At 39.5% G+C, this 11,429-nt stretch overlaps 1 protein-coding gene across 2 annotated transcripts; it reads right to left on the bottom strand.

Annotated features, from left to right (window-relative positions):
- Positions 1 to 8,963: 8,963 nt before the first annotated feature.
- Positions 8,964 to 10,827, bottom strand: LOC137726334 (probable E3 ubiquitin-protein ligase RHY1A). Of its 2 annotated transcripts, none has more exons than XM_068465249.1 (3): positions 10,463 to 10,827; positions 10,205 to 10,380; positions 8,964 to 9,676 (listed from the first exon to the last, which is right to left on the bottom strand). In XM_068465249.1, exons 1-3 carry the CDS (start codon positions 10,667 to 10,669, stop codon positions 9,226 to 9,228), a joined length of 834 nt encoding a protein of 277 aa, XP_068321350.1. In that variant the 5' UTR covers positions 10,670 to 10,827; the 3' UTR covers positions 8,964 to 9,225. The 2 variants fall into 2 exon arrangements, with proteins under 2 accessions (XP_068321350.1, XP_068321351.1); XM_068465250.1 differs by having other exon boundaries at positions 10,205 to 10,374.
- Between the last annotated feature and the right edge of the window lie 602 nt (positions 10,828 to 11,429).

Below are 11,429 nucleotides of genomic sequence, written 5' to 3'. Positions count from 1 at the left end.
GTGTAGAGATTTTACTCCAAAGAAACATCAGAAGTTTACAAATTCTAGGAAAATGGATCGTGTGCTTAGGTTCGTTGGTGACTTTAAACAGTCTCTTCTGACTAGCCTTGCGAACGATTTCCTTTGGTTGCTATCCCCCTTAAGGGAAAACAACCTCACTTGTAAAATTAAACTTAATTTCAGCATTTGGTCCATTGTTGCCCCATCTCAATATTACATTTCAATATTTTCTAGACTTATCACTTCCATAGGCTTCATACTGATCATGTCCACTGCTTTCATCACTCAAACTTGTTTTAGACTCGTCAATTGATTCTTCAGGCTCATAGCTTCCACTGGTTTCATGTGTTGTTTTACCTTGATCATATGATTTTGTAAATGGATTTTCTGGAAAATATTGAAGAACACGAAATGAACAATGATGGTTTTCTATAAAGGAGAGTACGCTGCTCTCTATTTCATTCCTTCTCAGTCTTAGATTTGATTGCAAAGAGGAATCAACAAAGGTATAATATTTCTCAACTCACTTTGTTCTTGAGTTGAGTCTTGATTCACCACACTCACTAGGCCTTGAATTTCATGGGTAAAGTTTTGTTTTTGAGTGCATACAAGCATGATTCCGCCTTTTAATTGTTAATTGCATGCATAGATGTTGATCAAATGAGCTAGTTTTCACAAATATTTCCTTCAAGTGGTATCAGAGCCTAGGTCTAGTAGTTGGTGAATCCTTTTGGGTTTTGTACTTTCATAGTTTATGATTTGAATGTTGTAATTGTTACAAGCTTTTTTCTTGCTTCTTTGAATGTAAATTTTGCTTGAAAATTTGTCATCTCATATGTTGTAGATGTAGTTCATATGAGCATGAATTTTGGAGCTAAAATTTGGTGCCATGTTTATGGGGAAATTTGGCCAAATCCAAAAGTTTGTCTTGTTAAAATGTTTTAAAGTGACTTTTGGAACTTCTAAGTACCCCAGGATGTTAACCCCCTTTTGAGTAGTGAAAATTTAAGTTTTATTGAGTGAAAACATTCATGGAGCTCTTATGGGTTTTCATGGATGTTCTTCAATGTTCTTGCTTTGTTCATACCAAGAACAAAAAGCTTGGTTTTTTGATTCAAAGTTTTAGGTTATATACATAAAGTCTTGTTTTATGACGGATGGTGTGACTTTTCAATCAACAATACAATTTTGAAAAAGTGATTGAAAGTTGAAAATGTGTGTGAATTTTTGTACATGATTGGTACTTCTCTTACACACCTATACCTATTTTTTCAACATCATGCCCATCACCTTTTCAACATACTTGACTTTAAGACTTCGCTTTTCATCAAAAGCCATCCAACCATTTACTACTCACCATAATTGGCTAACCCTATAAGATGGGTACTTTTGGGGCTTTTATGCAATTACATAAAGTTTTGATACTTTTGTGTATTTGCACTTTGGCCCCAAAGTTTACGTTTTTATGTAAAGGCCTAAAATGAGTAAAGGACAAATTGTTTTGCTCATTTAATGAAGGTTTTGTTATAAATAGGCAAAAGTTAGAGAAATAACCTTTGCTAAAGACAGGAGCAAAGCGGGTGCAAAATATCACACTATAACTTTAGTAGCTATAACACAAAGGATGGCAGATAAAGAGAGGGAGGGAGATATATTGATATTATTTATTTTCTTTCTTTCGCAGTGTGTGCTTTTAGGTGATCTATGCTTTGAATACTGATGTTTTATGGGTTCTTCCCACTACTACGCACTCACTACTTTAGATTAAATAAATGTCTGTTTTGGTTTAAATTCATCCATATTTCTATGCTTCACTTCCCTTCTTAGTTACGTCACCTTCGGGTGACAGCCAGTATGCCTCGACTCCGGATGAGGTGTATTAGTTTGGTATCAGAGCATAAGTTTGGCTATCACCCGTCCCTTTTGAGACTAATTTTCCTAATTCTGGGCAACTCGGTGAGGCTATCACCAACTCCATTCAGTCTACACTTCATCCTCCCCAAAGGACTACCTTAGTGACCGTATCCCATCTTCAGATAAATAATCTCTTTGGCAATGAGGGGCCCGTGAAATCTAAGGTTTGGATCGACCATGTCGAGAAGACTTTTCACGTTATGCAGCGATAAGGGAATCTTCCAGTGAAGAGATGGGTCGAGACAAGATGGTTGAATAGGCCCACAAATATCCCCTTGAATTCTTTGCAAAAATGATGGGGATTCAGCATCAACCTTTAGTTGTGATAGTCTAATTATCAACTTCCCTTGAGAACAAGCCTTGCAAGGGTTATCATTTGAGATAGCAATGTGTCTGCTCAATAATGGATGTCCATTAGAGTTGGTAATGATCCTACGCATCATGGTGGATCCTGGATGGCCTAGACGGTTATGCCAAAGCATGTAAACTTTTGAATCAATGAACTTCTGGTTCATAACAGTATGTGATTCAACTGTCTTTATGAATGTATAATATAATCCACTTGACAAACCACGCAACTTCTCCAATATATACTTCTGGGTATCATTCGAGGTAATGCATAGATACTCCACATTTTCTGCACTTTTTGTTTCAATGTGGTATCCATTTAAACGTATGTCTTTGAAACTCAACAAATTTCGAGTAGATCAAGTAGCATACAACGCATTTTATATGGACAATATTGTTCCATTTGGTAACATAATTTGGGCTTTCACTGAGCCTTTAATTACATCTGATTGGCCTGCTATTGTTATTACCCTTACTTTTGTAAGCATTAAGCTTAAGAAATACTTTCGATCACGAACTATTGTATGTGTGGTTGCGCTATCTGCAAGACAAATATCTCTGCCATTTCTCATGTTTTGAGAATAACCACAGTTTTTATCCACGTTTTCTGAGTAAAGGGGATCACAAGTAAAAAAAACTTATTCATAAAAGGAAATTGAAATGCCACTTTTATTGAATTGAAATGTGAGTTTTAAACTTCAAGTTCATAATAAAAAATACCTTAAACATAAATGATTCAATCGGACCGGTACACTTCATTCCCTCTTTCCATAATGAATTCTGAAGCATCTAGGTAGGTTGTGTTCAACTTCCTTGATAAGTTGAGCATTGGAACAGGTATATCCATTGGTTTAGCCTGGTTGAGGAAATGATCTCTACACCCCTCTCATTGAGAGAGGCTTGATATAGATCCAGCAGATGTTTTGGGGTATGACAGGTACGGGCCCAATGCCTATTGCCACCACACCTTTCAGAGTTTCTAGGAACTTTGTTCATATGAGCTTTGCCTTTATAGCGATTTGCATTCTTGAAGCTCGGGCCTGAGTTATGCCTTAAAACCTATTTGTGAAACTGGACACCATGGTTCTTACCTTTCCCGTTCCACCGGCCTCGCTTATTGCCACGTCCTTTGTTTGTAATTATTGCCACGAGAGGATATGGTATTCCCTTCAAGGGAAGCAACATTCACTTCTGGGAATGGTGCCGATCCAGTAGGTCGAGACTGATGATTCTTCATTAGGAGCTCATTGTTTTGTTTTGCTACTAGGAGCACAGATATTAGCTGGTTGTATTCAATAAAGCCTCGATCTCTATACTGATACTGGACACATTGCCCATAATTGCACTAGTCTGCATCCAACTAATGATTATGCTTCTAGTTTAAGTTATGGTGGGAGTAATAATCCAAGTACTTCGAGTTACGGTAGGGGTAATTATTTAATTACTTAGAGTTATGGTGTGAGTAGCAATCCGAGTACTCAGGTTTCTACTTAAAGGCTGCCGTAGTTTTCTATAACAGCATCAGGCAGTCATACTCAGGGAAACCGAGCGGGCCGCAATAGCCAGGGTGTTAAGACTCGAGGTAGCCATAACAGTGGTTTGGGACGTCAGGTCCATGGGCGTATCAATGCCATGACTTAGCAGGAGGCGGAGCAGGATCCCAGAGTTATCACTGGTACGTTACTCGTTTATGGTAATAGGGTTGATGTTCTGATTGATTTAGGTGCTACTTATTCATTTATATCTTCACAATTTGCACGGGTTGTAAACCCGCAACCTATATCGCTCGGATTTGATATGTTCATTCAATTGCCCCATGGAGATTTGTTTTGTGCACAGTGGGAGTTTAAGGATTGCCCGGTTGTGGTTGAAGGGGAAATCTTGGAGGCCAATTTAATTCCCTTTAAACTTGCGGAGTTCAATGTCATTTTGGGAATGAATTGGCTATCTAGGCACAATGCTTATGTCGGATGTAAAGAGAAACTGGTGACATTTAATCGGCCTAGACGACCAGTGATCATGTTTCAGGGTAAGCAACGGATCCTTCAAAATAGTATTATTTCTGCCATTCGGACGACAAAATTATTACAAAAGGGGTGTATGGGATTCTTAGATGATGTGGTCAAGCAAACATTCTCTGTGTGCTGGAGATGTGCCAGTGGTGAATGAATTCACCGATGTATTTTCTGATGATTTGCCAGGGTTACCATCTGCGAGGGAAATCGAATTCACCATCAATTTACTTCCATGTACCAACCCCATTTCCTTAGCACCATACCAAATGACACTAATTGAGTTAAAGGAATTGAAGATTCAACTTCAGGAGCTCATGGATAAAGGCTACATCCAGCCCAGCATATCTCCTTAGAGTGCTCCTGTATTATTTATCAGAAAGAATGATAGGTTGATGAGACTTTGCATCGACTATAAGAAACTGAATCGAGTGACAGTGAAGAACCGTTATCCCTTACCTCGGATTGATGATCTGTTGACTAACAGAGCGGTGCTCAGGTGTTCTCTAAGATTAACCCTCATTCAGGTTACCACTAGCTGCTGATCCGAAACGAAGATGTACCGAAGATTGCTTTTCGTAATAGGTATGGACACTATTAGTTCCGTGTGATGCCTTTTGGGTTAACCAATGCACCTGTAGCTTTCATGGATTTGATGAATAAGGTTTTCAAACCGTATCTTGATTGGTTCGTGATTATATTCATTGATGACATCTTGGATTTGGTGTTGGAAAGATTGAGGAAACATAAGTTGTATGCAAAGTAATGCTGAGCACAGGAAACATTTGAAGTTGGTGTTGAAGAGATTGAGGAAACATCAATTGTATGCAAATTTCAGTAAGTGCCAGTTTTGGCTAAACCAGATCAGTTTCCTCGGGCATATGGTTTCTGCTAAGGGAATTAGTATGGACCATCAGAAGATTTCTGCAGTATCTATGTGGGAACAACCGAGGAATGTTACTGATGTGAGGAGTTTTTTGGGATTGGCTGGCTATTACCGACATTTTATGCAGGACTTCTCAGCGATCGCCCTGCCTCTTACTAAGTTGACTTGGAAGGAGGTCAAATTCGAATAGGATGAAAATTGTGAAAGAAGCTTTCAAGAGTTTACACAACATCTTACTCATGCCCCCGTCCTTGTTTTTCTGGACAATGGCGGTGAGTTTGAGATCTACAGTGATGAATCCTTGTCGGGATTAGGTTATGTTTTGATGTAGCATGGGAAAGTCATCACCTATGCTTCCAGGCAGCTTAAGACTCATAAGAGAAACTACCCCACTTATGATCTAGAACTTGGAGCAGTAATCTTTGCTCTAAAAATCTGGCGACATTACTTATACGGCGAGAAGTGCTGCATCTATATCGATCATAAGAGTTTAAAGTATGTCTTCACCTAGAAGGAGTTGAATTTGAGGTAGGGAAGGTGTGATATCCCGTCCCCAAAATTATTATTTTATTTTATTCTTGACGTATTTCGAAGATTTGATTGGAACTAGTTCTTTATTTCTCCAAATTTAAGAAAACGAAGTGAGGGGTACTTTAGTCATTTCCAATTTTCTCGACCTTTTAGGTCAACTCTTGAATTGGTTAGGTAGAGTTCAATTCCATGAGCGCGTAGGCGTAAACAGATCTTATTTCCGAGTCCGAACGGAGAAATTAGAGTCGTTTGAAGTTGGTGGCATTTTGGTAATATTACCAAAATGCTATGAATTGGGGGGAAACCTCCAGAAATGGGAAGCTTTTTTCAGAAATTGGGAATGGGGTGCTGCCTAACCCGTTTTAGGGGGTAATTGACCTATAAAACCACCAAACTTGACCTGCTTGTATCTTTTTCGTCCGAGCTCCGTTTTGGATGATCTTGGTGTCCATGGAAAGCTCTTGACGAGCCCTACATTTCTGTGATTTTAGATTTCCCCATTTACTTTCCATCTTTGCAGCTCGAGGTCGCAAAGTCCACGACTTTTCCGGCGGTTTTATCATTTTTCCGGCGATTCCGGCAACGATTTCCTTCGTGTGAGGTATGAAACTTCATCTACTCTTCATAATCTTCAAGTGGGTATGCTTAGTTTGTGCTTTCGTATTCATTTTAGAGTTGGGTGTTTAGAACACCTAGAAATCCGGTTTTCTCCGGTGAAATTGGACGGTTTCCGGTTAGAATTTATCGTCGGCATAGTTGTGAAAAGTGTTTCCCTTGTTGAGCTCTAGCTACCACGTAAATTTGAGCTCATCTAGTTAATGTTGAAATTCGGGGTTTGTAAACCCTCCACCTTGACTTCCACCGCATGTGGAGGTGCGTGGGATCGTTCACGAGTGTTGTTTAGGTTTCAAATACCTTCTGGTGATCATGTGAACCTATGTCTAGCTTGGTTGCCAAAGATTCAATTGTTGGGTGGGGTGATCAATTTGGACCGCCACTTGTTTGTGTGATTGACGACAATTCGACCATTGGATCATAATGAAACTTTAGTATGTTATCCTCGAAGCATAATGTGGACTTTGGGAAGTTATGGATCATAAATCTGATTTGCGGATTGTTGTGGACCCCATCGTTGACCGAGAGTTGAATTGTGGTCAAGATGTCTCGGAACGTTCTAAATAATAAAATTAGTACTAGGGGAGACTTAAGTGAAGTCTAATGGGCCTACAATGGTTAGAGAGTGACTTGAACATATGTGGTATGGTTATTATCTTGATTTCTTATATTGATATCATCTGTGAATTTTACTTGGTCTTATAATGTGATTCTATTGAAATGTGATTATATATATATATATATATATTTATATATATTTAGCCATAGGCCTATGTTTATCAAACATGATTTGGCTTGTGCACTTATGATGATCGTGATATGTGAATTGACGTGCATATTCGAAAGGTGTTTGATTTACATAGATGGTATGTTATGTTGAAATGTGAGTGACTTTAAGATATGTGAATATGAAATGGTTTTATAATCATTTTTCCTATAAATTGTTAATTTTCATATTTAGCCAATGATATAGTTATATGAAGTGGGATTTGACGTGCATATGGGAAATATGGTTTGTTTTGTATGATTGGCTTGATATGATGTGGTGAGGGCTAGTGGTGGACCGTTAACCCATTGTCATGGGGTTTGTTGTTTTGAAACATGTGTCAATGCTCGTTTCATTATTTCATATCTTGTTTCGTTGAGCCTTTATAACTGGAGTAACTTGAGTCATGTGTTGTTTCATTGGTTGGTGGTTATGCAATGTACTCCGCGATTCCATTGAGTGATGGTCCGGAATAGTATCCTGGTTTGGATTCCGTTGAGTGATGGTCCGGAATCATTCCTACTCCACTCTGCGATTCCGTTGAGTGATGGTCAGGAATCGTATCTTGGTTTGGGTTCCGTTGAGTGATGGTCCGGGATTGTATCCGCATTAGAGCTAGGGCTAGAGGGTGGTTTTTGTGGACCCACAAGAAGGACTTGTAAAAGGCTTCTTTGTTGGGTTTCCCCACCATTCTGAAGCAAAATATGAGTCCCAGAGTGGTGAGAGGGTCTTGGTTCCATGCTTCTTCTTCACATTCTGTTAGATCCTTCTGTCGCTCATACGTGTAACCGTATTTGGGGGCAGGGTTCTGTGGGCGTTTAGGTTCCGAGGATGTGGTGATGGCTTTAAAAAAGAATTCAAGGCATGGATTCAAGGTTGGGGTTGAGGAAGATGACTGGTATTTACCCAGAGGAGGGTTTTCTTCATGGGTTGGGGTGGGGTGGGTAAGGCGGAGCTCGGGTGGGCCCAGAAGACAAATAGGGGGAGCCATGATTAGGGTTTTGGGGTGGGTGTACTGGTAAACGAAATAGGATTTGGATCAGTTGGTTTGGAGAGATTTGTGCAATGAATAGGCGGGGTTTGTTCGCTTTGCTTAGGGCTCATTTAAAGGGGAAATTCCTTGGGCTGCAGGTATAGGTGATGATAACATAACTCGCCTTGAGTTGCATCTACGTTATACAGTAACTGACCTCTTGCTTTCAATTTATTCTTCTTTTTTCTCATCTCAGTTGGTATTCCTCTTCACTGAAGCGAATTTGAACTACATTATTATTATCTCATTATGAGACTTAGCACATATAATATCGTTTTAATTCCGAAACAAGTTATGCAGTTGATTTCCTCCATAGAAGGAAGCCATGTAAGACTGACCTGGTTCCTCAAGTAAGCATTCATCGCAACCTCTTAAAGCTTATACTACAGTAAAACAATCAAGTACTCTTTCTGATTAAATTGCCACAGAAGACCGAAAAAGAATCATCATTGGCTAGACCATATTTATTAAAACATCCATCACTGACAAAACCAAATTTGTTTCACTGTATCGACAATGATTATGTTAATCCAATATTACGAACAGGTTTCTGAGTTCATCTCTTGAAATTGCATTATTTCATCCAATCATCTGCTTTAAAAAATTTACTAGCAGTTGTTATTTACCATATATAACATGTTTATACAGAGATGATATTATTTACAGAGAGATGATACTGTTTACAATGCATAGATTTTTGGGCTCAAATAATCTGGAAAGTAATTCTTATTTAAAAAGTGAACCACCCGTCCAATAAGGACCGGCCACGTACATGGTGAACTAGAGACCAAAAAAATCTCCACCCAGTCACCACTTGCGCGAACCTCAAAGACAAAAATTTTTTGATTATTTCAGCAGTACGATGCAAACAAAATATTTATATTGAACAATTTCCATAGCCCCCAACATATGTCATGAAAGCTTTACAAGTTTTCAAACATGCTGTAAACTGTAAGGTTACATAACACAGATTATAAGCATACACCAGTATACAAACCAAACAAAACGATGACGCATTGCACCTGCACCCAGTTCGAAAGCATTGCCATAATTTGGCAGTCGAGTTTCAAAACTTTTTCTACAACACACAGTGCAAAGCAATAAAACACTTCAATGGAAACTATGTATTCCTTTTAGCAGTTTGACTATCTACAACTATAACTTTCCGGCAGTACGGGCAGTCCCCTCGAATATGAGCCCAGGGACTCAAGCAGGCAGCATGGAATCTATGCTCACAAGGTAAGCATATAAGCTTGTCGCCATCCATAAAACTCTCCAAACAGATACTACAATCTTGAGAAGCTCCTAACTCCAACCCTTCAACACCCATTTCTTTGCTACTGAAAATCTCGGGGTTCAAACAATCAAAGACCTCCTGACTAAGACCTGGAGGCTTCTTGTTCGATTCTTGCAAGAGATGTAGGCTTTCAATTTGCGAGCCCAAGTTAGTCGAAGAGTAGGCACTGGCTGGACGACCTGTCAAGATTTCAGCGTCCGAATCCCTTACAAGGGGACTCAAGTCATCATCATGTAGTAGCCCACCACCATAAATATGCAATGCTCTATGCCGCCTAATAAAATCAAGGTAAATTAGGTAATTTCCATAGAGTCGATATTAGGGACGCATGTTTTTCAATTCGAACAAAGATTTTGCTATCATTCCTACATGGGTAATTAACCCATTGGTGGTTACACCAATTATTAGTTCAAACCGCTCAGTGCATATGACTAACAGTTGCTAATTAGTGTGCTCCAACCAAAACCAAAACCTATTTCGTAATTGATGGTAATTTATGGAAAGTCTCTTACTTTCATATAATGGATGTACAAATCTTAGAATATCTGTCTTATGGTAGAATTTTACAGCAAGGTGATAGTTATGAAGTCCAATCCGAACTCTGAACTCTCCGATACAAGTTTCAACACACAAACCACTGCGGGCACTAATGTAAAGCCAGCATCCAAATTCCCAGTTCCTGAGTACACGTCTAATCCATTGTAACTGCTAGTGTAATTGCTAATTAAGTAATAAAACCAGCTAATTTCATCAAAAGATGAGCAATTTGGAAACATTAAGCTGCAGAGCAGCAGAAACTGACCTGGTTTCTGAAGGAGGCATCCCTCTCAGCCTCTCCAGCAGCCTTTCCCTGGCGAGCAAAACAGACCCGGGAAGCCTCTCGTTCCCGCTCAACCCGCCACTGCTTCCGGCGACCCCATTTCCAGAACCCGGGTGGGTCCCGCCCTGCTCGAGCCCAACCGGCGCCCGCTGCTGCAACTAAACCCAAACGCAAGCTAAGCGTCAACCCAAACACACGATTCAATCAATTCTGGAATTGAATTGCAAATTACGAAATTACCGGGAGGGAGGAACGGTGCCGGAAATGGGGCGGGGTTCGGCGGAGGAGGGGATCGCAGCCGTCAGAATTGTGGTGGCGGCGACTTTGATTGTGGTTGTGGCTTCGGTCAATGGTCGGAGGAGGAGGGAGAGAGTCGAACCCTGGATCGGTGGCGGCTCGGTTGTAGCGAGACCTCCGGTTGTAGAAAAGCTCCGATACGGTCGGCATACACACACACCAATCGCCGTTCTTTTTACCTTATTCTCCTCGAAACGTTTCTATTTTTTTCGGATTTCTGACGAATTTACTGTGTTTTCTTTCGCAGAAACGGTTGGGAAGGCGAAAGTAACGGGTTCGCACAACCTGTTACACCTCCAAAACGCGGTTGGTGACGATTGACTGAAGTGACTTTTCCAATACTGCCTTTTAACTTGTTTATTGGAAAGTATGTGATATCCACCCATCTGTTTTTTACTTTTTTATGCATTCTCTGTTTTTTTGTTTGTCGGACTGAGTCAATTGAAGAAAATCAAATGACAAAACTTAATAAAGGGTGTATGAAAAGTAAAAAGGTATGACTTGTTGGAAATCACTTTTTTGGTATTTTTGCCAATGGGTAAAGTGCCGATTTAATTCCTGAACTATCACCTTAATAAAAATTAGGTCTCTGAATTATTTTTTCGGTAAAAGAAGTCCCTAAATTCATTAAAATTTGCTCATTTCATCCCTACTATTATATTCAAAGCTATTTTATCCAATTTTTCGTCAACTTAAGTCACTTGACACATTTCAAAATGTAATACCGTCATTTTCTCGCTTATAAGCTTTTAACATTTCGTATAGGTTGCGAACTTAACATCTAATTTACCCTCCAAAGTTAACCTACACTATTTCTTAAGAAAAATTACCAATTTACCCTCCAAAGTTAATTCTGTTTGTACTATACTTGACCAATCCCGAAACTACTAAGCACCGGTCAACAGCATAC

The sequence above is a fragment of the Pyrus communis genome, chromosome 2, assembly GCF_963583255.1.
Source record: "Pyrus communis chromosome 2, drPyrComm1.1, whole genome shotgun sequence".
In the NCBI taxonomy this organism is placed as follows: Eukaryota; Viridiplantae; Streptophyta; class Magnoliopsida; order Rosales; family Rosaceae; genus Pyrus; species Pyrus communis.
The sequence above is the reverse complement of the archived record's forward strand: the minus strand, read 5'-3'. Positions and strand labels throughout refer to the sequence as shown.

Excerpts from the sequence above, each read along its gene's own strand:
- LOC137726334 (XM_068465249.1), bottom strand. The coding sequence starts at position 10,669 with ATGCCGACCGTATCGGAGCTTTTCTACAACCGGAGGTCTCGCTACAAC. Across the intron at positions 10,381-10,462 it reads GGCACCGTTCCTCCCTCCCG|TTGCAGCAGCGGGCGCCGGT; the intron begins GTAATTTCGTAA and ends GTTTGGGTTTAG. Across the intron at positions 9,677-10,204 it reads ATGCCTCCTTCAGAAACCAG|GCGGCATAGAGCATTGCATA; the intron begins GTCAGTTTCTGC and ends TGATTTTATTAG.